General features: G+C 37.3%; 2 protein-coding genes and 2 long non-coding RNA genes across 4 annotated transcripts; 1 reads left to right on the plus strand and 3 right to left on the minus strand.

Moving 5' to 3' along the window:
• Positions 1 to 1,946: 1,946 nt before the first annotated feature.
• On the minus strand, positions 1,947 to 5,008 carry LOC121785315. Its single transcript, XM_042183700.1, has 2 exons — positions 3,678 to 5,008; positions 1,947 to 2,143 (listed from the first exon to the last, which is right to left on the minus strand). The coding sequence occupies exon 1, from the start codon at positions 5,006 to 5,008 to the stop codon at positions 3,914 to 3,916; it is 1,095 nt and encodes a 364-aa protein (XP_042039634.1). The 3' UTR covers positions 1,947 to 2,143; positions 3,678 to 3,913.
• Positions 5,009 to 12,221: 7,213 nt separating this feature from the next.
• On the minus strand, positions 12,222 to 12,989 carry LOC121784483. Its single transcript, XR_006046711.1, has 3 exons — positions 12,869 to 12,989; positions 12,757 to 12,797; positions 12,222 to 12,613 (listed from the first exon to the last, which is right to left on the minus strand). It is a non-coding gene; the product is annotated as an uncharacterized LOC121784483 (long non-coding RNA).
• Positions 12,990 to 14,051: 1,062 nt separating this feature from the next.
• On the minus strand, positions 14,052 to 15,109 carry LOC121784512 (protein MIZU-KUSSEI 1-like). Its single transcript, XM_042182665.1, has 2 exons — positions 14,633 to 15,109; positions 14,052 to 14,454 (listed from the first exon to the last, which is right to left on the minus strand). Exons 1-2 carry the CDS (start codon positions 15,073 to 15,075, stop codon positions 14,205 to 14,207), a joined length of 693 nt encoding a protein of 230 aa, XP_042038599.1. The 5' UTR covers positions 15,076 to 15,109; the 3' UTR covers positions 14,052 to 14,204.
• Positions 15,110 to 16,114: 1,005 nt separating this feature from the next.
• LOC121783465 lies at positions 16,115 to 19,016 on the plus strand. Its single transcript, XR_006046578.1, has 3 exons — positions 16,115 to 16,516; positions 18,335 to 18,569; positions 18,823 to 19,016. It is a non-coding gene; the product is annotated as an uncharacterized LOC121783465 (long non-coding RNA).
• The last annotated feature ends 8,666 nt before the right edge of the window (positions 19,017 to 27,682 follow it).

Below are 27,682 nucleotides of genomic sequence, written 5' to 3' on the forward strand. Positions count from 1 at the left end.
GGGGTTTATCATCGGTGGTTGTGTCTCGGGTAGACATGCCCACGGTTCGTAAACCGGCGGTTCTGGTTTCGAGAAATGTGGAACCGGAACCGAACCGTGAGGCTATTTCACGGTTCTGGTTTCGGTTCGAAAACCGACAGTTCCGGTTCCGGTTCCGAACCGCCGGTTTTCCGGCAATTTTTTATGATTTTTCTCGATTCCGAACCGCCGGTTTTCGGCGGTTTTTCACGGTTCCGGCTAGATTTCACGGTTTTTCGACGGTTTTTCACGGTTCCGGTTTGGAATCGTCCAAAACCGGCGCTTCCGGCACAGTTTTGGTTCGTAAAATTTGGAACCGGAACCGGCCCGCGGTTCAAAATATGGCGGTTCCGGTTAAAAAATAAAGTCACGGTTCCGGTTCGGAACTGGCGGTTACGGTTCTGCGGTTAACCGCCGGAGCCGAAAACCTTGGGCATCTCTAGTCTCAGGTTGTCGTCTGAGCTAATTTAACATGTAAATCACAAAATAAATTGAATAAGTGATCTTATAAATCTTGCGAATCTTTATTAATTTATTCAATTGATTTTTGGCGTAAAAAATAATATAATCTGATAAATGAAACAATATAATAAAATGACACCCCTCAAAAAAATATTATACTAATTGGTCCAAATATAATTAATCGAATTAGGAAAAAGAATCGCACCTCAACTTTGAGCTCTGGCTTTTCTCCATTACTTTCCGTTGCTGAAAAACCAATAAATCGAAAAAATAGAAAAATGAGAATGAGAGCATTTAAGCATAATAAAAGACAATTAATTTATTGTTATTTTTGTTATATACATACTAGTATATTTAATGAATTGAGTTGTTATCGATTGCTAGCTTTTTAACTCTGCTAACTCTGCTAACTTTTTAATACATGACTCACTCAACTTATTTTAACACAAGAAAATCCCGCAAGTGTACGGGGCTAGTGTAGCACAAAGCAAGCAAGAGTATCGTATCCCACAGAGACAAAATGTATAAACTCAAGTACCACGGACCGATTTTAACTACTATCTAGACGATTCAAAGGTTTGGTTGATTCTTGGAAAAACAATTAAACATAAACAAGTTAAAAGCACGCAACAAAGGATAGGTTTCAAATAAGAGAACGAGGTAGAGCTTTGGATCCGACTACAATACCCACAATGTAAACAACTCAACAACTTTGATTACCCGTTGAAGTCTCTAGGATTAGAAGGACAATCGATATTCTAGGCTAAGCCCCCTCTCGAGTGCACTCAACCCGTTGATTAACTATTAATATTGAAGTCTCCTTCTATACTTCACAATTAACTCCTATACTCAAAAGATTCAAGTCCTCACTCTAGAATTCATTCTCTCGAATGCAAATTATCTAGGCGTTGTTCATTCTTTTATCAATCCTAATTAGGTATCTCTCGATTACTCAAAACTAGGTCAATATATCCAATTGGTAGCTAGGCAATTGAATTGAAAGGCACAAGAATGAAACAAAATAATCACAAGAACATAGGTAATCAAAAGCTATTGAATCAATCACAAGTATTCATTGTAGTCTTCACCAAAACTCTACAAACGATTTAGCTACTCATATTCAACTCAAAAACATAAGAATAAACCATAGTCATTGAATAAAACATGAAAACCAATGAAAATACTCCCAAGGGTGGATTGAACGGAAATTCGTCTTCGTCTTCAATCTTGTTGAGGATTGGGACGCCTTTCCTCTCAATTCTACTCTCCAAACCTTCAAAAGCTGCTATGGGGCGTGTCTAGTCTCTCGAGGTCGAAAACCTAGGTCTCCTTTTATACCCGAGGCGGAAATATTCAATCTCGCAGAACACATCGCCCGGTCGGGTGATTTTAAGTCGCCAAAACGCCCGGTCGGGCGAACTTTCTGGAGTCGCGACCAAAACGCCCGGTCGGGCGTTTTCCCCTTAAAAATGCCCGGTCGGGCGTTTTCTCTGGAATCCTCCAAAAGCATTGTCTTCGTCTTCGAAAGGGCTTCGCGTGAGTATCTTGCACGCCCCCATCGGAGTCCGGATGAGAGAGTTATGGCTATTATACGAAGGTCGCGCATTGAAGTGCGCCCTGTCAGGCGATTCTTCCTTCAAGCTTGTTTTCAAGTCATTTTCACCTGTTTTAGCTCCAAACACTCGACAAACTCGTCAAAACACTTATGTAGTGGATAATGGATGTAAACTCAAGTAGTATGCTACATAAACACTGAAATGTTCACGTTAAACATCCAAAATACTTGTCAAACCACGAGTTTATCAACTCCCCCAAACTTAAACACTTATTTGTCCTCAAATAAGAAGTAGAAAACATAGAATGCGAACTCGTGTAAGTATGTTGGATTGTCATCACTGCCTCAGTAAAAGAAAACAGAATTATCATGCATCAATAACTTCGCATACTAGTACACCAAAATGAACATTGCTTCATGCTACTAGCACGTATTCCACTTTGTCAATTTGCCCTCACCGGAAGTATATAGTGTGATAAAATTTTTTCTTCTTTCTCTCACTCTCAAAGTGTATGTGTATAAAATGGACCTCTCAAATCAATCAAAAATGTATAGCTTACCATAAGCTTGCTCGAAGTCTAGACTCTCCTCTACTGTGTTGTGACTACAGATTTAGGATCCGAAAGGTCTTTACTAGAGGTTGTAATGTAAGGCTCTTTGGTAAGGTGAGGAAATATTTGGCTAAAAAGTGACTAAACCCAATTATAGCAAAGTGATCAATTTCACTACATCAAACTTAGTACCCCACCAACCATTCGAATCTCAGTAAATTCTAGACTTTGTCAAGATTTCTTCTCACTTCCCAATTCCTTTAATTTTTTTTTCTTTTCAAGATCTTTTTTTTTGTGCATCATTTCCTTTTTTTCTTATGCCCAACCAACTCTTTCATTCAAACAAAGATGTCTATGCACTTTTCACAAGTAAAAGTGCTACTTTTCTTTCTACCTTATCTCTCCAACTCTTTTCACAAAATATAAACTAAAATTCACCAAGAGTGTATGGATATTCCCTTTTATTTAGCTTCCAAAGAAAAAAGCTTTAAAGGCTCAAATTGGCTAGCTAGGGAAAAATATTATGAATAAGGTCATAAATTTGGATATCAAAAGTAGCTAAGAAGGATGGCCTAACGTCCTCTCCTATTCCTATAATTACTATGTAGACTCAAGAAGACCGCGAGCAAGTTCTAGAAACATATAACATAGTTGATGAAAAATCACACATTTTTGGAAAAAGATATTGGCTCAATTCTCACATGGTATTTTTCGGCAAATGACAAAGCAACGAGCAATTCACTCTAGGCAAATCACAAGAAGGAAATACGAGTTACTTAGCTAAATCAACAAGTTTTCACAAACATTTTACGCAAGTTCTCATCATAGGCAATTCATCCAACAAACCTACTTAATTCATCTCCAAATGTCTCCAACTTCCCATTCAATTTCACCCAAGGGAGTATACAAAAAGAAACAACACAAACTAACAAAGCGCACACAAGGAAAACTTCACTAATTAACAAATCAATTACGGTACCATCAAATAAAGAGAGAGAGAGGGGTAAAAGAAGGAATCCACTAGACACCCCCCCAAACTTATTCCAAGCAAAGCTGGGATAAGTTTGAAAGATAGTGGATCTCTCATGTACCTTCACTGCCGAGGAAGAGGCGCCACTGGCCACGAGCATTGATGTCGTTTTTCACCCATCAAAGCCTATTTCCCTGTTCCACTCAAAACACAAAGAAAACACAAAAACACACCAAAACGAGAACAAAACAAAAACACACCAAAACACACAAAAATCAAAAATTTACCTACTAGGGGTTGCCTCCCCCATAGCGCAACTGTTTAACGTCGTTTGCCCGACGGATTTCAAGCTTTCACTTAATGATCCAATCTCACTCGGATAATGTCATCGGGACCCTTCTTCACTTTAGCGGCCAAGTAGAGCTTGTGTAGACGCTTCTTCCACCAAGTGGGCTTCACATCGGCCCCAACAACACCTTCTTTAGGTATTCCAATTTCCACTTTGGCAACCTTCATCTTTTTACCCCCCAATCCATGTTCATCTTTAAACATCCATTCAGGCATAAATATTTCCTCCAAAGGATTCTCAACCTCATCATCCCTAGCCCTCACATGTGCCGCTTGTATCATATTGCACTCTTCAACTTTTAAGGGCACCTCTTTCACTCTCTTGGACTCTTCCACTTCATGACGTTTCATGTTGTCCAACAAGGAGAGAATGACCGTCTTGTTTCCATGCCTAAGGGTGAGTTCTCCCTTAGTGACGTCAATTAGAGCTTTTCCAGTTGCTAGGAATGGTCTTCCAAAGATGAGAGGGACATTTGGATCCTCCTTCATGTCCAAAACAACAAAATCCACGGGGAAGATAAAATCATTTACCCTTACTAATACATTCTCAAGGAGTCCATTCGGGTATTTGATGGATTTATCCGTCATTTGAAGGGTAAATGTAGTTGGCTTCAAGACACCAAATTTCAACTTTCGGAAGAAGCTTAAAGGCATGAGATTTATGCTTGCCCCTAAGTCACACAAGGCCTTAGTTTGCCTATCATTCCCGATCTCACAAGAAATGTTAAAGCTCCCCGGATCTTTCATCTTTGCCGGCATCTTTTCTTGGATGATTGCACTACAATTCTCGGTCAAGTTTACGGTTTCATAATCAACCAACCTCTTCTTCTTGGACACAATCTCTTTCAAAAACTTGAGGTAGCCGGGCATTTGTTGGAGAGCCTCAATAAGAGGAATATTGAGGTGCACTCTCTTGAAAATCTCAAGGAACTTAACAAGCTTCTCATCCAACTTCTTCTTTTGCACCACTTGAGGAAAAGGAATTTTAACCTCTTTCGGCGTGTGGGAAACAATTGCCTCGGGTTGAACCTCAGATTGTATAAGAGGCGATTCCACCTCAATCTCCTCTTCTTCTTTCTCGTCGGGTACTTCCTTAGCTTCCATTTCGGGCATAAGAGGATTCTCATTGCTTGTCCCACTCCTTAAGTAGATTGCCTTGCAATCCTTGGGTTCACATTTGGTTGTCCTGGAAACTGCCCTGGCTTATGCTGACTGCTCACAGCTTGAGCAATCTGACTCATCTGCGTCTCTATGCCCTTCATATGTACTGTCATGCTGTGGACATCATTCTCAACCTTCTCCAGCCTTTGATTGGTATGCTCCATGTTCTTGTGTGACTGTAACATGAATGCACTCAGTATATCTTCTGTACTTTTCTTCTGCGGCTCAGTGATCATCCCTTGGGAAACTGTGAACCCCGATGGTGGCTGGAGGGAATTGTTGGGGTTCCCATACGACAGATTAGGATGCGCCTTGTCCCCAAAATGATTGTAACCCCCACCCACTAGAGTGGGGCGGGAGTTGTTATAGTAGTTGTTGCCCCCTTGGTGTATGTAGTTAACATCCTCTACACCCTCTTGCCGCTCCTGCACAGCTGGTCCCATCCCCATGAGATCTATCTTCTTGTGGAGGAGCTTCATCTGTTTATACATGTTGTCCATATGGCTGCTCTCTGCGGCAGAGGCTACCCTGTGTATGTTGCTCCTCTAGTTGTTCCAGCCTTCATCATTAGAGGTCACTCTCTCAATCACCTCCATGGCCTCTGCTTCTCCCTTCTTTAGCAATGACCCCCCCTGCGCTCAAGTTCAGTTCGCGTTTTGCTTCAGGCAGACACCCCCTATAGAATGCTAGGACTTGATGCGTTGGATTCAGCCCATGATTGGGGCACCTCTTCATCAGCCCCTTGAATCTTTCCCAAGCTCCTCGGATACTCTCTTGGGGAGTCATCTCAAACGAAATGATTTCTGACTGCCTTTTCAATGCCTCACTCGGTGGGTAGTATTTTTCTAAGAACTTCTCAACCATGGCCTCCCACGTGCGAATGGAGTTGGGCTCCATACTGTCCAGCCAATCCTTGGCATCATCCTCCAGAGAAAAAGGGAACACCCGTAATCTGATCTGCTCATCTGTGACTCCATTTATCTTCGCCGTGTTGCAGATCTGGATGAATTTAGTGAGATGCTTGTTAGGATCCTCGGTGGGTCGGCCTCTGAAAGCATTGTTCTCAGCCATATGAAGTAGTCCTCTTCTGAGTTCAAATGTGTTGGCATTGACATTGTTGCCAACAGTTGGGTTTGCCACCCCATGATAGGCATACATGTTTTGAACAGGTACCACATTCTGCCTTTGATTTAACTGCCTCTGCAAGTCTTCGAGCTGTTGTTGAAGTTGAGCATTCGTTGGAGGAGGCGGTGATGGAACATTATTCTCGTCTCCGTTCTCCATCAGAATATGAGAATGTGGCTCAAACTGAATAGGGGAGTGAACTGGTGACGGAGTGGGTGACTGTGATTCTTGAACCGGTGAAGGTGATCGTCTATGGACCGGAGAAGAGACTCGGATCCTTTGATTTAGCCTTCTCAAAGCGTTTCTCCTTCTGTTGGATGCTTCGATCTCAAGATCGATAGGCTCTAAAGGTAGACCCCTAGAGCATGTGTGCATACAACCTGAAACAAGAAAACTCAATGTGAGAGCTCAAAAATAAAATAAAAATTAAAGCAATAAAGTCTAAACTAGTAATCTCTATCTTTACCACGATATTGAGCTAAATTAACACAAATTGTCCCCGGCAACGGCGCCAAAAACTTGACTCAACTTATTTTAACACAAGAAAATCCCGCAAGTGTACGGGGCTAGTGTAGCACAAAGCAAGCAAGAGTATCGTATCCCACAGAGACAAAATGTATAAACTCAAGTACCACGGACCGATTTTAACTACTATCTAGACGATTCAAAGGTTTGGTTGATTCTTGGAAAAATAATTAAACATAAACAAGTTAAAAGCACGCAACAAAGGATAGGTTTCAAATAAGAGAACGAGGTAGAGCTTTGGATCCGACTACAATACCCACAATGTAAACAACTCAACAACTTTGATTACCCGTTGAAGTCTCTAGGATTAGAAGGACAATCGCTATTCTAGGCTAAGCCCCCTCTCGAGTGCACTCAACCCGTTGATTAACTATTATTGAAGTCTCCTTCTATACTTCACTATTAACTCCTATACTCAAAAGATTCAAGTCCTCACTCTAGAATTCCTTCTCTCGAATGCAAATTATCTAGGCGTTGTTCATTCTTTTATCAATCCTAATTAGGTATCTCTCGATTACTCAAAACTAGGTCAATATATCCAATTGGTAGCTAGGCAATTGAATTGAAAGGCACAAGAATGAAACAAAATAATCACAAGAACATAGGTAATCAAAAGCTATTGAATCAATCACAAGTATTCATTGTAGTCTTCACCAAAACTCTACAAACGATTTAGCTACTCATATTCAACTCAAAAACATAAGAATAAACCATAGTCATTGAATAAAACATGAAAACCAATGAAAATACTCCCAAGGGTGGATTGAACGGAAATTCGTCTTCGTCTTCAATCTTGTTGAGGATTGGGACGCCTTTCCTCTCAATTCCACTCTCCAAACCTTCAAAAGCTGCTATGGGGCGTGTCTAGTCTCTCGAGGTCGAAAACCTAGGTCTCCTTTTATACCCGGGGCGGAAATATTCAATCTCGCAGAACACATCGCCCGGTCGGGCGATTTTAAGTCGCCAAAACGCCCGGTCGGGCGAACTTTCTGGAGTCGCGACCAAAACGCCCAGTCAGGCGTTTTCCCCTTAAAAATCGCCCGGTCGGGCGTTTTCTCTGGAATCCTCCAAAAGCATTGTCTTCGTCTTCGAAAGGGCTTCGCGTGAGTATCTTGCACGCCCCCATCGGAGTCCGGATGAGAGAGTTATGGCTATTATACGAAGGTCGCGCATTGAAGCGCGCCCGGTCAGGCGATTCTTCCTTCAAGCTTGTTTTCAAGTCATTTTCACCTGTTTTAGCTCCAAACACTCGACAAACTCGTCAAAACACTTATGTATTGGATAATGGATGTAAACTCAAGTAGTATGCTACATAAACACTGAAATGTTCACGTTAAACATCCAAAATACTTGTCAAACCACGAGTTTATCAACACAGTGTATTAAAAATGTCAACATGTGATTTTGTTGACATTTCAATATACTGTGTTGACATTTTAATGTCATCATGTTGACATTTTTAATACACTGCGTTAGCAACTTAATGAGTTAGGAATATAACGTACCCTGATGAAATACTATCTTTTATATGGATGCATAGATTTATTCAAAGTAAAATGAAAGGAAAATATTGTTACCGCTTTTGCTTCCACCAGATACAAATGTCAACAAGATAACCAAAGGCTCTCTTCATGCTTTCTATAATGCTACCCATTTTCCTTTTCTTACACTATGAGAGAGAAGAGAGAGAGACTAATGAATTAATTCTGTGATTTCTGAGGAGAAGAAGATGGCATTATATATGCAACAAAATCTATGCAACAAAATCTAGCAACACTTCTTGGAATTTATTTATTTATATATAGTAGATATTGTTAAATATTGCTATCATAGTCTCGTGAACCATGAGATGAATGCAGGTTTTCTTTTCTTTACTTTTTCCCTTTTTTCTAATGTCACTCTACAACATATATACGTGGGACGTGGTGGCATAAAGATATAATTTTAAATTATTTTTTTTAACAAATTCATTGAATTTGTTGATTATTTTTATTCACTAGTTGGATTTATTTTACATCTTTTAGTATCTCTTAAACCCCATTTTTAAGTGAAATTATATATAGCACGTGACAAAAAAATCTAAAATCTTACTCCTCATTGATTCACCGTCCTCGTTGAAAACCCAACTCTCAAGTTTGAAATTGGGTCAAAACGTCATGCCAGAATAAATAATTTCTCTAGTATTTCCAAGATTGACAAAACTAGCCGATAATAATCAATTTCTTTGTAGGATTGACCTTGTCAATCAAATTAGTTTTTAAACTATTTTGACATTACAAGTTTGTACGTGTGTAATGTGTAGATTAAGTATAATTTGGAGGGGAATTACTTTTATGACGTCCATCTATTTAGGAGTAGTTTAAAGTTTAAACGACTTTTGAAGAAACTTCTTTGAACTAAATTGTTTAATTTCTTCTTTTGCAACACTTTTTATTAGTCAATTTATTGCCCTCGCGTATGTTTCCATTGCATATTGATTATTGCTTTCATATTCGCATAATGTCTTGCTTTATTTGTTAATAGAGTTTTACATTTTTTTTTATTACTTAGGGACTATTTTGACTAGTTGAAACTTACGGTACCTTGATGTTGAATTATGACAATCTTTGTGCAAATTTGCTAATGAATTATGTCAATACATACGCATCTAATGGATACTTTTTTTTCTATCTATTTTTACATTTTAAACATATATGTGTCGAGCCAAAGTGAGACATCTAATCCAAACGAAGTTAGTAAATAGTAGTACTACATTATATTGCATGCAGATCCACATAATATATATACTCCATTCAATCAGCAATATATGTTCCATTTTGATTTGATAAGATTTTTAAGAAAGATGAAGAAATATAAATGCAAAAAAGTTACTGTAGCGAGTATCTTACCTTTATATAACACTCCATTCGTCCATAAAAAATAATCTCATTTTGTCATTTTAGGGTGTCCACAAAAAATAGTCTTATTTCAAAAATAAAAACTTTTTCTCGTACTTTACCAATTTCTCATTAAAATTTATGCCGGTCACAAATGATACTATTTTTTATGGAAAAATAATCTTACGGATCTTTATTGATATAAGTGCCTTTTGCGTGAAAAGACAGTATAATTTGATAATCAAACAATATTATTAGGGATATTGACGTTTGGTATCATGAAATTTTTTTAAAATTTATTTTTTATATTAATATTAAACGTGAATATAATATTATGAATTTAAATAGATGTTGAATTTTTTATAAAAAATTTCTTTTTTGGAAAGTTTCGTAATTTAAATAGACGTTGATTTTTTTATGAAAATTTTCTTTTTTGGAAAGTTTTGTAATATTTGACGTCAATATTCCTTATTATTATGGAAAACTAGTATTTTTAAAAGACTTTGATAATCATGCACGGCACAATAAGTATTGGGGTCAAACTTATATTTCACGATCGTGTATGGTTCAACGAGGGTGATTAAATAAATATACTAATTTAATATACACTATATTAAATAGGGTCATGTTAGGTTGAGATTTTTTAGCTTAATCGAGAATTGCGATGCATTTTGAGCCACTCATCCACAACATTTTCGAAATATCAACTGCAAGTAGATTATGTCAACTCGGGGGTATTATCGTCAATAGTCTGCACATCAAATGTCAATAGCCTACACATCAAATGTCAACAATTTATAGTTGACATTATATGTGTATAGTTAACATGAATTGTATATGTAGTTGACATTATATGTGTGTAGTTGACATGAATTGTATATGTAGTTGACAAAAAATAAAATTTTAAAAAATTAAAATTAAAAAATATTTATTGAATAAAATGATTGAAATTACCATTTTGCTCATTCATAATTAATTAATCTAATGATGTTTCCATGTAGCAAATTCTAGACCACTCATTTAATAAAAATGAATGGCTGATAATGCATCTCAATTTTCAATTAGACTAAAAAATTTCAATTGATGACCACCCATATTAAATAATTGAAGCAATGAAAGACCAGATTGTATGGGGTCGGTATTGTTCATATTTAACAATATATAATGAATATCCTTTTTTAATAAATTTTGTCCATGTTATTCGTGCACGATAAAACAATTATAGTCGAGATTCGAATTAGATTGGTGAAAACTATAGGGTTGTCACTTTAAAAGCATTTAGCTGTCAATAATATTATCAATTCGATTATATTATTTCACACCTACCATTCAATATTTCCATTGTTTAGATACTAAATTTAATTATTTCACAACTACCATTCAATATTTATATTAATAATGGGTAATGTAGATGTTATTTTGTACTTCCTTCGTCTCATCTCAAGTTATTTATATTCTTTTTAGATTGACTCAATTAAATTGATAGTACATTTTTTACAAAAATTAATATTTTTATATTTCTTTTTCTTATTTTTTTCTCTTTTCTACATTATTTTCTCTTTTATTTTTATATACTTTTCATTTTTAAATTTTTTTTATATATTTTCCTATTAGTAGTTTATTTACTTTTCATTTTATTGTAAAAAAATTCTCTGTAACAGATTAGATCTTGTCATCCATTAACAAATATCTAATCATTTTTGTCTCTGTATTACTTTAATAATTTTAAATTAAAATTCACCATCCAACAGCAATAGTTTTGATACCGGTAGGATGTGGTAACAAATAAAATAATTGTTGAAGGGTATCTCCAAATTGCAAGTTGTTAAGGATCCTGTATTGGTGCACGTGAATGAACATATATGGTTGTCCTTTAAAATAATAAAATAATAATAATTATTATTATTATTCCCACACGTTTTATTTAGTGTATATATCATCGTCCACACGGTGATCTATCGTACTTTAAAATTAAAACATTCTTTCTAATTATTCAATTGACACGCTTTTGGGTGATAATTCAATTTTTCAGTTATTTTTAGTTAAACGAAATTTGAATCGAGTTAATCAAAATTGAAGCCAAACCTAACTAAATTAGAATTGAAATTGAATCGGAGTAACTGAATATGAATTTCAGTTATTTCGATTTTCACCTAAACAAAAATAATCAATATTCACCATGAGCCATCAATTGAAATATGTAAAAAATATGATTAAACCTTAGAACTAAAAAATGAATATCAAACTTCATTTCTAGTGCTGTCAAAATGGATATCGGGAATTGGATACCCGATATCCGAACCTGAAATATCGGGTAATTGGATACCCAATACCCAATTTTTCGGGCTTCGGGATCGGGTTCGAGTATAGGATTTTTGGATTATTGGGTATCGGGTAATCCGATATCCGATCGGGTATACCCAAATTATCTGAATTACCCGATTTTTTAAATTTCTTTTAAATTTAATAAATTATGTATCTATTTTATTATTTAAAAAATTACCCAAAATATTATCATTAGGGGAGCTATTTTTTAAATTCATTTACAAAATTCTTGTAAGATTTCCGAGTTGTCAGCTACGCAGGTCAGGCGGGCCCAAATTCGAGCATGGTGTTATTGATCATATGAAAATTCTGAATATGTTGTTTGATATAAGCATGTTGTTCACAAAAAATCGAACAACTACAAGCGAGGCAATGCAAAGCATTTAACTTACTACTACTATAATTCTATGAGTAAAAATGCTTCAAATATATAGGAAATCTTCTAAAATTGAAGCTTGAGCACGTTCAAAACGATGACAAACAATACACTGCAAATCTCGAAATATTACAGTAATACAGATATTTAAAATAACTCAAATAAACATTAAAGTGAAATAACAACAAATTGAGGAAGTGGTGAATGGGGTAACTTTTTTTGTTCTTTCAAAATTATCAACTTCTAAGTTGATTCAGTAGAAGGACCACCAGGTTTATCTGATTCTGCTGGATCTCTTGCTGTTGTCTCTTGTAATTTTGTCTGAGAATTAAAAAATAATAGGAACAACTATTAATCTATTGTAAAATCTCTTTGGAAAGAAAATTTAATCAAATAAATTTCTAGAAAGATAATGTGAGCATGTTTTTAAACATTAAGTTGGGATGTTAAAGAAGAATTGATACCTCAACGTTAAGCTTTGGCTCCTCTCCATGTTTTTCTTTAGCTGAAAAATAGGTTATGAAAATTATAGAAAAGAATTTGACACTAGAATATTTTAAAGGAAAATGCTGTTACCTCCTTTGCTTCCACAAGATACTATGTCAACAAGATTAAATAAACCTTTCTTCATGTTTTCCACAATCTTAACCATTTCCACTTTCCGATGAGAGAGAGGGAGAGAGAGATGTTTTCTTGCAATTTGTTGAATGATTTTATTTCTCTATTACAGAACATGGTATTTATATAAACATTTTTCTTGAAAAAATAGCTGTACATACATGACCAAATATCAGTTTATGAAATATATTTAATTCATAAAACAATTTACAGATGTAATAATAATATTAATTATTATAGTAGGAGTATAATTTAACAAGTAAATAGTAGAAAAAATAAAAATATTCTATGAGATCCAAAATTCTAATCATGCTTTTGTTTTTGTCTGCTTTTGTTGCTTAGAAGAAAAGGGTTGGTATACGGCAGATGCAACAGACTGGTATAATAGTTTTATTTAAATGAACTATGCAAATAAAAAAATATGTATATGTATGAAATTTTTGCAATAAAGCTTCCGATTTCCCTATATCAAACTATAGGCTCGTTTCTCTTTATATTCAATCGATTCGCATGTTCCACTCTCTCATAAGAACACTATTTTTTTTATAGGTAAAGTTTTTATTAAATTAATTAGGTTAAGTTATAAAAACTCCATACATAAAATACACACACAAAATACATAAAAGCACGGAATGTGGGCATAGGAACATGGGCAGAGGCCCAACCCAACTGCCACATTATTAGAGTGTCATAATTTATAGGATTGATAAATAAGTTGTTATCAAATAATTGTCATGATTGTTTATTTCATGACTTTAATTAATTAGTTTAGGACAACTCAAACAAGTTGTCATAATTTGTGTGTCTTGGATATTTATAGGATTGATACAATAGGAAAAACATAATTATACATATTTGAAATAATTCGTGAGGACATAATACAATAACAATACAATACGATAACAATTCATACAACGAAACAACACAACACAACACCTATACAATGTCCCATCTCTCAAAAGTAAAAAATCGACACATAAGTAAACCCTAATAATTAAAATAGGAGTTAAAATAATTTAAAAAAATGATACTACTCTATTAATTAACTTGAATGACACACCTCATGATCAAGTGAAAATATGTTGAATTAAAGCTTTATTGTGAAAGACCATAAGAAAGTATCTATACATCCGGCAAAAAAGATTATAATAGCAAAACAGTTCATCTCTTCATTGCCTAAAAATGATGAAGAACAAAATTCTTATCATCGTAAACCTAAATTAAGGAAATAAAAGTACAGAAAATGTCATAGTAATATATTTTGCTCCGATGTGAAGCAAAATAGATTATTAATTCATGATCTAATGAAGAAAATACTCAAGTCGAGTTCGTTATCTCCGACACCATCGGGACTCAACATGTACAAAGTCTCGAAATCTTTGGATCCCACCACTCTATCAAATTGCCACCGCATGAACGACATCTCCCCGTCGCTGCCTTCTGCCTCCGTCCGCGGCGGTAGCACCCCTGCCCCCATCGACATCCCTTTTAGCAACTCCATCACGTGTAAATCCTCCTCGGTTGCCTCCCTTCTCACGCCACCACTACATGCACCAATAAATAAACCAATAAATATACGGATAATAGTCATTTAAATCACTTTGACTCATATAAGGTTTTGAAAAACTAAAACGTTCATAATTTAATATTTTATATTCAAAATGATCAGATTGACCAGAATTTGATCAAATTTCACGTTAAAAAAAGTTCAAGACGATATACCCGTTGTTGACCCCATTAGCGTACATGGTCCACCGCGGCTCGTCGAGCAGATTGATCCTCTTCTCCTTCCCCCTCTTGTCGCACTCGAGCGCGATCCGCAGCATCCCGTGGCTCAGCTCCTTGTGCAGGGCCTGGGTCTGCATGGCCAGCTCGACCACGAGCATCGGCACCGTGCTCGGGTTGGTCTGCACGGCCAGGGTCACGTGCCCTTTCCGGTACCCGAAGAGCGTGCCCGTCACGTGGGCCCCGCCCCCGTGCTTGCCCACGTCAACGGAGAGGCGGGCGCCTGGGATCTTGACGACGGGAGTTATGATGGGGAGCGATCGGAAGACGTTGCGGACGGCGCGGATCACTTTGGGCTTGTGAATGTGTTTCTTCCGGGAGGTGGCGGCCTGGGCCAGGGTCACCGGCGGAGGCGGCGGAGGTGGTGGAGGATCCCCCATCAAATTCAATGAGAGGATCCGCCAATTAATGTGGTTTCAGAGGAATTTAGGTGTTAGTAGAATGTGAATGGGGTGGAAGATTAAATATAAAATGTATCCTAATTATAGAATAATAAATATTAATAAAGTTGAAATAAATGTTATTGTTACACTTATTTTAGGATGCTTTTTATTCTGAACTTTGAAAAGAAAATTAATATTTTTCCTCTACATTGCATTCGGGTTGAAATAGATGAATGGATGAAGTGGAGCTAATATTCTAAGGAAAGTGTGAAACATCTACTAGTATAGAAAGGTAACCATAAGCCTTTCAAGCACGTATCAACGGGGAAAAGTGCACGTCTATAAAAAAAATGGTCGGGTAATGGAGGTTAGGGTGGAGCAAAGAAACGAAGAACACCTCTTTGGCCAATACAACACAAGCGGGGAGGGCGAGCCCGTTCTAAGTGAACACAAGTGGAGTCGTGATACTATCTTATATCATAGCATATCCTAATTATTTAGTTGCTTATTTGATTCACCATATCTTTCCAATTTAAATTTAGATATTCGTTTCTTATTCAATAAGTTATGATAGTATTATAAATAGGAGAAATTATATCATTTTATCAAACAATTAATGAAATCTATATTTTCGCCGACTTGTTGTGCATTGTGAAACCCTAATCAACTATTGCTGCTCTCTTGTTGTGCATTGTTGCGCCAGATTAATCAACGGATTATGTTTCTTGTGCTCTCTTTACTTGTTGAGGGAAGACGTCCCTTAACAAGTCGCTAGTGGGTGACAGCACGACGTCCTCATCGGAAGAATTAGAGTGGCATACAAGACAACGTTGTGGGCTTTGTACGCCAAACGATACACGAAAACAAGTCTACCATAGATAAAAGACAATGAATTGCAATGGCAACAACAATAGGGATTAATCCCAATATAGGTTTTTTAATTGAATAATTAATTAGGTTTTAAATTATGGAATTTTCTGATTTAATCAATTAATTTTACATTTGAAAATTACAGATATATTTGAGAGGTTTTTTCCACCGATTAAGCGAACTGCTCTGCTGCAAATCTTCTCTCAACTTTCTTCTTCACCTCACCGCTTCTATGCCCTCCACCTCTCTCTACCTTTATCTCTCCTATTTCTGTTTCCCCCTCTATCAAGTTGACTGTGTGCCTAATTGCATAAAAAGATACCAGTGTTAATTTGACAAGCAAGAAATGTCGGATTTGGGGGAAGAATTTATCATAGAAGGCTACAAAGTTGCGTGGCTAATTTGGATCCAACTTGTAGTGATGTTTCTTCTCATCATTCTCCTCTTCTTTGGCTTCAGCGCATTTACTTTTGAACCTTCCACTTCCTCAACCGCTTCGCCGGCCTCCGCCGCCGCCGCACCACCGCCTCATCTCAATAATCCTAGTTCATCCCGTAGGAGAGATAAGGTGGTTAATCGAATTCCTGCTCTTCTTAAGTTGCTCTTTCTTAGGTGAAGATTATAATCTTTAATTGAGAATTGGGTGAATTGAGAATTACTGCAGAGATGTTTTTATCCTTGAGTTGGTTTGAATCTCTGTTTTGATTTAGGGCTTGGAATGAAATGAATGGCTGATCAAATTGTGATTCGGCATGAATTAGATAGGTGATTGAAGTTCCATAAGCAAATGAAACCTAAAATGTTGTCATTTTGCTTCATTTGAATTTCCTTTAAGTTGATGATTGATGGCATTTACAGTAGTTGCTTTTGATTGAGCGATTGTTTAGTAAATTTCTTCCTCGCATTCGTTTAGTAGGCAATATTATTCTAGACTTAGTTAATCCCTTTTCTTTACCTTAGAAATGCAGCTTCAGTGTTTAGTAGAATCGAATCAATGTATCGACATTTAAGAATTTGTTAGGGTCTGGGGTAAGAGTGATAAAATATGACGGCCATTTTACTACTTCTACAAAGTTTCAGATGGAGGGCCGGTGTGGCGAAAGCTATGGTTTCAGGGAGTGGAAATTGGGAAGATCATATCCCATCTTTGTGTTCCAAGTCCGAAAAATACGAAAGATTGAGAGGAAAAGTCGGGAGTTTATATCTTTGCATGTTCTAATACTGACATTAGGCGCTCTTATACTTATTTTAGGATTCGGTAATGAGAAAGAATTTAAGTTTCTGGTACATAAACATTGCTGATGTGATCATGCCAGTATTTCTTGTTCTGTAGTTGGTGAAGCTGACGTATCTATGTAAGTGGAAAGCATCTTAGATGCTTATTTTTCGAGAATAAGATGTTTGCCACCATACCGAGATAGTCAGATTTACATAAAGTGGAAATCTACGGCCATAAATAATCTTTTGTGAAGTAATTTTGTATATTCATTTAGTGGCTGTTTGGTTCATTAGATTAAATAATCATGAGATGTAATCTAGGATAGACAAAGATGGGCTTTGTCTAAGATTAAATTTGTATTGCATTTTATGTTGGATTATGTTTAAGATGTAGATAAGACTATAATAAGAATAAATTAATACATTTATCTCATTTTTAGTAGAAACATAAAATAATTGATTTTTTTATTAATCATAATTTAAACTTATTTATTTAATGTTTGTTTTTCTGTGATATAACTGTATACAGAAGGAGAGGTGTTGGTAGAGAGAGAAAGGGAAGGAAAATAGAAGAGGGGAGGGCGGTGGTGGTGGTAAAAGGAGGCAGACAAAATAATCGGAGGGTAGAGGGTGAGATGAATTGTCTAGGATTAAAGCTAGTCAGTCTACTGTGGATGCGAGCCTTGTCGGGCCTAGACTATATGTTGCAGGCCTTGATGGCATAGAAATGGACAACCGAACAACACACTACATTCCATCTTTGATTGAATCATGCCATCCGAACAGGGGCTTAGAGGTTGTCATGTGGTGGTCTTTCTTCTTGGCCTAGTCTGTTTGGGTTTTAATATCCAGATTCATTGTAACTATATTTGAGTTTACTTAACTGTTTAACATAGATATTGTTGATTCGGAACCTGCAGAATTGGAATATTAGTGATTTCGAGACCTTCCCTCTTCTCATGTCTTCATTTGAATGAGTTGAAAATAAGAACACTCTTCCCAAGTTCAATCCCAAAACCATGGATAATATATAAACGACCTTATAAGGCATCAGCTCTGTTATCTGTGTACGTTATGTTGTTGCTATATTGATAAGAAGATATATAGGAGTCGAACTTATGGTAATGTTTTGCTGTCGTGATAAGTTTTTGGACCGTGGACGTTTCAGGCAGAAGTTCAGAGGACTACAAGGGATAGAGCAAGCATTGCAGAATTTACGAGAGAAGTCCAAAATGGGGAGGAGTCTTCTTCTAAGGATTCTTCGTTTCTCAGAATCTTCAGAGATCCTAACCACCCTTGCAACTATTTTGACGTAGCAAAACGTGCAGTTCTCAAGTGTTTAGGCTTGGACTCTAGCTCCGAGCCCTCCAGGAGGAGCGATCAGCATGATAAACAAGAGTAATGTATGCTTTATACTCTCTCTCTCTCTCGGGTTTCTCTTTTCTAAACAAAGATGCATGCACTGAAAAAACTAGCCTGGTTATCTATAGGAAGAAAATAAAATCCTGTATTTGTCAATCAGCATAACGAATTGAGAGAGAAGGAGAGAGCTCATAACACATCAAAAACAATATTAAGAGCTGTAAATCGAATCATGAAATTCAGTGTCCTTCGCTATATGTTTGAATAACAAGGTTTGATTTTGGTGTTTTGCAGGCATGTACATTTTTGGTGATCATCTGTAATGGTGATAAGATTAGGAGCAGCACATAGTTCAGTAGGACCTCCCCATGAACTAGTGATTAGACGGTGTATATAGGCAGCCTCATTGTACTCAACTGTAACTCAATACGGTAATATTAAACTCCAATTCTTTTGCATATAATTGAGCAGCTAAAGTCTTCGGTTTTGTTTTGTTGTGCTTGTTGCTGTTCCTTTTGTAGCTATAGATAACTACTCTTTTCTTTTCTGAGTTTTCATCTTTAGCTTTCTTGATAACTGAATATGGTGGCTGTGGCTGTGGCAGTTAGCATCACTTACTTGATCATATTTGGATGTTTACTTTTTGATTTTTTCTTTTTGGCCGATACTCTCAATTTTGCCAAAATAGTAAATTTACGATGGGCTGAAGCTGCTTGTCGTGTTCATGCTCGATGTATATATATATATATATATAGGGATGTTTCCGGTTCAAGAACCAATCAAAACCGTCGGTTTTGGTTCCAAAAAAGTCGGAACCGTGACCGGCCTGGTAAAGGATAAGGAATGGTGATCCGGTATTCATCGAATACCTGCAGTTAACTGTCCGTTATAGTTCCAGAAATTCTAGAACTGAAACTGGTCTGGTAGAACCGATACGGATTCAGCCCGTGACGGTTCAAAAATCAGAACTATCGTTCCGGTTCCGAGCTGACCCGATGATTCTGGTTTAACAATGCATCTCTAGATGTATGCATATTTGTCATCTTTTGCTTATTTATTTGTGTTGTGATTTAGACACACAAGGCTTTCACACACTCAAGAAGATCACACACACACTCACTGTTGTATGAGATCACACAATGCAGAAACACACACACTCACACTTTGAGTATTGAAGATGATAATCTTGGAGAGAAACTGGAAAACTCTTTATTGATTAAACTACTAACTACATACACGGTTTATGAGCTATTTAAAGCTCTACAATCAAGTAGCAACTGCTACTAACTAACTACAACAAGAATCAAGAAAACAAGAAGAATAACCGCTACACTTCAGCTAACTAACTGCTGCTCCAACGGCTAGTTTCTCTAGGTTGCTTCTTCCTTCTCGGCTCAAGACCGAACTCCCTTCTCGGCTCAAAACCGAACTCCCTTCTCGGCTCAAAAACCGAACTCCCTTCTCGGCTCAAAACCGAACTCCCTTCTCGGCTCAAAAACCGAACTCCCTTCTCGGCTAGTTCCAGCTCAAAGCCGAGCTTCCTTCTTCTGCCTTCTTCTTCCAACTGAAATGAGCACTCCATTATTACAATTCTCCACCTGAGGGCTCATCTCAGTTCTTGCACAAACATTGATCAACTTCTTGCAATGATCAAACTTGTCTCTACCTAGAGACTTTGTTAGCATGTCAGCCGGATTGTGCAAGGTGTTAATCTTAATCACCTTCACTCTCCCCTTCTCAATCTCATCTCTAATAAAATGCAACTTTATGTCTATGTGTTTGCTCCTTTCATGAAAACCCGGATGTTTAGCCAAGCACATAGCTGAGCTGCTGTCACAATGAATCACCATTGTCTTTTGGTCAAAACCAAAGTCAGAAATCACTCCCTGAATCCAAAAGCTCTCCTGTACAGCTGCAGTGAGAGCTATATACTCTGATTCTGTTGTTGAGAGAGCAACAACACTTTGCAAACCTGATTTCCAGCTGATTACAGTTCCAAACATGGTGAAAAGATAACCTGTTTGGGACTTTCTGTTGTCCAGGTTTGCAGCATAGTCTGCATCACAATAGCCCTGCACAACCTCCTCAGATTCACCTTCCCAGCCATTGAAGACAATTCCCCAGCCACTGGTTGACTTCATGTACCTCAATATCCACTTAAGAGCATTCCAATGCTCCTTCCCCGGGTCAGCCATGTATCTGCTAGTCACTGAGATAGCATGTGCCAGATCTGGTCTGGTACAGATCATAGTATACATAACACTTCCAACCACACTAGCATAAGGAATAGACTCCATCTCCTCAGCCTCTTGCTTAGATTTAGGGGCCTGCTCCTTTGAAAGCTTAAAACTCTGGGACAGAGGAGTTGATGCAGCTTTTGCATTTTCCATTTTGAATCTCTGCAAAACTTTCTCAATATAGTCAGTTTGAAGCATCCACAGCTTCTTGCAGCCTCTGTCTCTCTGAATGTGTATGCCTAGGATCTTCCTTGACTCTCCTAGATCCTTCATTTCAAAGCTAGACTTCAAATCCTCCTTGACTTGCTGAATTTCTGTCATAGAAGGTCCTGCAAGTAGCATATCATCCACATAGAGCAATAGATAGGCAATAGGTGTTTTGCCCTTCCTCTTGATGTAGATGCAATCATCAAACTCTGATCTAATGAAGCCAATCTTCTTCATTTGTGCATCAAACTTCTTGTTCCACTGTCTAGGACTTTGCTTAAGACCATAAAGACTCTTTTGTAGCAAGCACACCTTGCTTTCTTCACCACTCTTCACATAGCCCTCTGGCTGATCCATGAAGATAGTCTCCTCTAGGTCTCCATTTAGGAAGGCAGTCTTCACATCAAGCTGCTGCAATTCCCAATCTAGCTGATTCACCACAGCCAACAAAATCCTAATAGAAGTGTGCTTAACAACCGGAGCAAACACCTCATTGAAGTCAACTCCTTCTTGCTGTGTAAATCCCCTTGCCACCAGCCTTGCTTTGAACCTGATTCTGTCTTTATCAGTGGTCTCTACCTTCTTTTTAAACAACCACTTGCAACTGATCAGCTTCCTCTCCTTTCCATCTGTATTCAGCTTGGATTTGTCCACCAAAATCCAGGTTTTGTTCTTGAGTAAAGACTCTATTTCTTCATTCATGGCCTCTATCCATCTCTCTCTGTCTTTGCTTCTCATGGCCTCTTTATAGGTGAGAGGATCAGCAATATCAATACTCTCAGCAGCACACAGTGCATAATAGACCATATCTGCAAATTTCTCAGGAGGCTTTGCATTTCTCCTTCCCCTATCTCTTGCAATCTGGTACTCTCTGGTAGGATCTGCTGTGGGCTCATCATTTCTTCTACCTTGAGCTGGAGCACCATCACCCTCTGGATCAGGTTCATATTCTGAGTCAGTGACTCCACCTGCTCCTAGGCCAACTCCCATAGGCTCCACCTTGAAGAAATCACTCTCAACTTCACTGGAGTCACTGGAGTCCAGCTTATCTTTCAAGTAGGGCATCTGATCCTCCAAGAACACCACATCCCTACTCACCACCACCTTCTGCCTACCAGGCTCAATACACCAGAGCCTATACCCCTTAACACCCCTCTGATATCCCAGCAAGATACATTTCAGAGCCCTAGCTTCAAGCTTACTTTGCCTAGCATGAGCATAGGCTGCACACCCAAACACCTTGTATTTTGAGTAGTCACTATGAGCTCCATACCACATGTAATCAGGAGTTTCAGATTTCAGGGCAGTAGATGGGCATTTATTGATGAGATAGGCTGCTGTATACACTGCCTCTCCCCAGAACCTGCTGCTCAAACCAGAACCAAGAAGCAGGCACCTCACCCTCTCTAGGATAGTCCTATTCATCCTCTCCACAACACCATTTTGCTGGGGATTACCAGGAACAGTACGGTGCCTCTTCATACCCTTCTCTTTGCAAAATATATCAAATTCAGCAGACAAGAATTCCAAGCCATTGTCAGTTCTTAAACATTTAACACTCCTTCCTTTCTCTAGCTCCACCTCCTTACACCATATCTTGAACTTAGTGAGTGTTTCAGATTTTTCCTTAAGAATATATACCCACAACTTCCTTGTATAGTCATCAATGATAGCTAGATAATACTTTCCTCCACCAATTGAACACACCGGTGAAGGCCCCCAAAGATCACTATGTATGTAGTCTAAAGGGGCTGTAGAAGAGTGAATACCTGTAGGATAGGGTGCCTTCTTTGCTTTTCCAAGTATACACTGCTCACAGGGGTCCATCTTGTTGAAATCTCCAGAGATCAGGCCCTTCTTGATGAGTTCTTTCAAGCTTCCTTCTGCTGGATGGCCCAGCCTCTTGTGCCATAGCATTAGGGAATCATCTGACACAGCATTGCTTTCTCCATCAACAGCCTTAGCCTTCAAATAATAGAGAATATGCTCTCTGTCAGCCTCCATCATCACTGCATCTCCAGATTTCACAAACAATTTTCCTTGACTCATTAATATAGTGAACCCCCTCTGCTCCAGCATTCCCAATGAGATGAGGTTCCTCTTCACTTCTGGAATATACCTCACCCCAGTCAGGATCTTCACAGAGCCATCTTGTAGGCTTAGCTTCACCTTCCCTATCCCTTTTATCTGACAAGTATGATTATTTCCAAGAACAACCGTACCCGATGCTTCTTGAAGATCATGAAACCAGCTTCTATTGGGGCACATATGGAAGCTGCACCCCGAGTCCATTATCCACCTGTGACTGACCCCACTGTCACTAATATTCATAAGTTGAGCCGGGGGATCAGCACTCTCCACACAATCAGATTGGTTGTGTCCCTCAGAGGCCATCTTTCTCTTCCATGCATGACAATCTTTCTTCAAATGTCCAGGTTTCTTGCACCAATAGCAAGCTCTGGTTTCCTTCTGAGCATCAGAACTTGAGGGTTTAGGGCCCTCAAACTTCTTCTTGAAGTTCTGCTTCTTGAACTTCTTCACATTCAAGGCCTCTGCAGCTTGAACATTGGAGCTTGCAGAGCCTCTGTTGGCTGTCTTCTGGAGTTCTTTGGCCATCAAGGCTGAATAGACTTCTGCATAGGTGATAGGTTTATCTCTTCCATAGATAATTGCATCACTTAACTGGTCATACGAGCTAGGCAAGGCATTCAATGTGAGAATGGCCTTATCCTCATCTGAAATCTTGACATCAACAGATCCCAGGTCATCAATGATCTTGTTGAACTCCTCTAGCTGCTCAATGATGGACCTATCTCCAGAAAAACTATAGGCATACAGCCTCTTCTTGAGATACAGCCGGTTAGCCAAGGATTTGGCCAAGTAAACTTCATCCAACTTGTCCAAGATCTCCACCGCAGTCTTGGCTTCTTGAACATCCCTCAAGACCTTATCTCCAAGGCACAGAATCACTGCAGAATGTGCCTTGAGCTGCATCTCATCCATCTTTGCCTGAGCTTTATCATCAAGCACTGGAGCCTTTCCTTTCTCCTCTGGTTTTGCAAGAACTGCGGCCAAGCCTTGTTGAATCAAAACCGCCTTCATCTTCATCTTCCACAGGCTATAATCATTCTTGCCTGTGAACTTTTCTGCATCAAGCCTTGCTGCCATCTCTGAAACCGTTTGATCCTCTGCAAATCAGCTTCAATATCCCTTCCCACAGACGGCGCCACTTGTTGGGTTTTAGACACACAAGGCTTTCACACACACACTCACTGTTGTATGAGATCACACAATGCAGAAACACACACACTCACACTTTGAGTATTGAAGATGATAATCTTGGAGAGAAACTGGAAAACTCTTTATTGATTAAACTACTCTAAACTACATACACGGTGAGCTATTTAAAGCTCTACAATCAAGTAGCAACTGCTACTAACTAACTACAACAAGAATCAAGAAAACAAGAAGAATAACCGCTACACTTCAGCTAACTAACTGCTGCTCCAACGGCTAGTTTCTCTAGGTTGCTTCTTCCTTCTCGGCTCAAGACCGAACTCCCTTCTCGGCTCAAAACCGAACTCCCTTCTCGGCTCAAAAACCGAACTCCCTTCTCGGCTCAAAACCGAACTCCCTTCTCGGCTCAAAAACCGAACTCCCTTCTCGGCTAGTTCCAGCTCAAAGCCGAGCTTCCTTCTTCTGCCTTCTTCTTCCAACTGAAATGAGCACTCCATTATTATAATTTGGTTTTATACTTCTATAATTATTGGCGTCAATTGATATAGTAATACATTTTATTTGTGTGCGTCAGATCATAGATTTAAATATTCGACTCTTAGCATTATAAGTTCCTATTTTTTATTTTGGATGAATTAGTTACATTGACAAAATTATTAGGATAGCTGGATAGGCCAAAAAACACAACCACATAATGACAAAAGATTATCTTTTAGCTGTTGGGCCTTTTATGCATTACAAAATTTAAATTTAGTTCCATAATTAAAAGATTTTGAGAAAATCTTTACTCGTGATCATCTTAATTTATAGTAAGAAAATTATTTGTGCTCAATTTGTGATATTCGATTAAATACTTTTCCAACCTAAATCTATATATTCCAACATACAATGTAATTATATAAGCACTTTTTGAAACAAAAACACGAATTCAATTCCAATGCTCATTCTTCCCCAGCTAAAAGAAAAAAAAATTATTTCAGTCTTACATATGAGAAATGTGTAAAATTCAAATCGACATGAGCACTAGATTAAGTTAATTTAGTCACAAATTGTAAATGAATTTGCAAAGTAGTGTAACTGGCCGGCACGTAGGCGCGTGCTTCACGGTCTAAATATGACGATGGTAGATCACCTAGCTCTGATTAATTTAACCATAAATATATGCTTAGTTATTAGTGATGATGTTAGTCAAAGTTTTTCTTTAATTAATTATAAGTATAACCATAGGTATGGTACAAAAAATAGTCAAATACTAGACAATAATCTAGATTCTAAAAACTCATTCACACTAAAAAAAATGTCACAAAATCATGAATTTTAATCAAATTCTGGTCTGTTTTGCAAATTTGAAAATTGGCCATAAAATCATGAATTTTAACATTTTTCTCAGTATTCCCACGAAAAAATATTTTGATTTCCTATTTTGTAAAATGGTGTTAATTTGGTGCATACATGTTCAAAATTGATGATTTGTTAAGTATGTTGAGAAAAATAATAGGTGGTGTTATCATCGTTGAATATTTTGAATGCCGCACTAGATACAATACCACCTAAATTAAATGGAGAACAATATTAAAATCATTGGGAGATGTATTTCAAAGATATTAATATAGGTGTTGGATAAGTAAAGTAGTGGATTTTTGTAAAGATTAAATGTGAATGATAATAAAATATAAATAGTTATGTCCTAAAATAAAAACATCATATTTTTTGGTGGACTAACGAATAATAACACCATGGTTTTCATGGATGATATCTTCACAAATTCGGACCTTAAAAGAAAGAGGATATCTTCTCAATAAACAATGGACTAATTCAAAAACATAACTACACACAAAACTGTCCAAATCAGTGTTTTCAACATGATAACACAAATATTTTCAAACTTAGCGATAAACTGAAGATTCAATTTTCCTACCTACTTTTTCCGCAGGATTGAAATTGAGAATCCTTCATTTGACATAGAGACTCAAAAATGACCATAGGATTTTTGAATATCCATTAATCATGTTGTTAATTCTTCATTGCATTTCCAACAATTGAGTATATAAAATTTGGTACGACGACGTTATTGTAACAACAATTGTTCGTTGTTCAACGATAAATTGATAATTGATAATTCAGTATATAATAGGACAAATCACTTGAATTTTATTAGAAATGAGTCACTCACCCCTTAAAAGGCCTTATAAGGGAGAGAGTTATCCACACTTATATAGATTAGATTGGATCTTCATCAAGTCGATATGGGACAGGATTTTTAGAGAATTTAACACGCCCCCTCACGTGTGGGCCGGAAAGGACATCGGTCTTCCATCACTAGGGTAGGCAATGCAAGAGATAAGAGAACCATCATCGATGTGGGCCGGAAAGGACATCGGTCTTCCACTCGTGAGGTAGATAAGAGATAAAGAGAAAACCATCATCGACTTGGGCCCGCTCTGATAACATATTAGAAATAGGTCACTCACCCCTTAAAAGGTCTTATAAGGGGAGAGTTATCCACACTTATATAGATTAAATTGGATTTTCACCAAGTTGACGTGGGACAAAATTTTTAGAGAATTTAACAAATTTCATTGCATCAAAAGTATTTTACTAGTAAATAGGAGTATACGACTAGTATACAAAATTGTGCCATTTGGCAAACATCTACGGGTTAGAATTTTTCTTTCTTGTTTTAGTTGACTTTTAATAACGTAACATACGGTGGATTTTTATAGTTGAACTATAATTGCTTCTATTTTACAATTCATTAGTCAGATACAACCTTCAGTTAATTGTTTAACGATCGTACATATATTGAATATTCAATTATTCATGCGTCCGGCTGAAAATAAATAAACAAAGAAAAGGAAGTCAATTTTAGATATGTCTAAATTTCAATTATGTTCATATATTTATCTGATGTGAAAATTATATTGCATTCGACATGTAAAATGTTTAATCATTTTAGGGTCCTTTTTATGATACTGGAAATGTCTTATGATTTTATGTACATGACCATAGTGCTGCGAAATAATTGACAGTCTATTAATTAGTAGTATAATTCGATAGTTTCAGTAACTATGATAAAAAATAATGAATAGTTCAAAAAGCTCTATATTATCATAATTCATTTGGTCTATTATTTATTGTCGTAATGCTTATTGTTACGTAGATATATAGTTGTTGCGTTGAAATTTTAAATTGTTAGTGACGCCGATTCATTTTCGAAAATAATTACAAAGAATTAATAATAATACTTCTTGATTTTTCTCAAATGTCGTAAATAAACAGATATGTGAGACACTGAATTAAGTAAGTCAATTTTCGATCCTAGTTATCCATCTTCTCATCTAATGATCGAGATTTAGTATTGTTAGCTACTCCCTCCGACTGCGAATATGAGTCTCGTTTTTTCATTTTAGTCTGTCCGTGAATAGGAGTCCCGGTTCACTTTTATCATAAATGGTAATAGGGTCTCACCTTCC

The sequence above is a fragment of the Salvia splendens genome, chromosome 21 (assembly GCF_004379255.2).
Source record: "Salvia splendens isolate huo1 chromosome 21, SspV2, whole genome shotgun sequence".
NCBI lineage: Eukaryota > Viridiplantae > Streptophyta > Magnoliopsida > Lamiales > Lamiaceae > Salvia > Salvia splendens.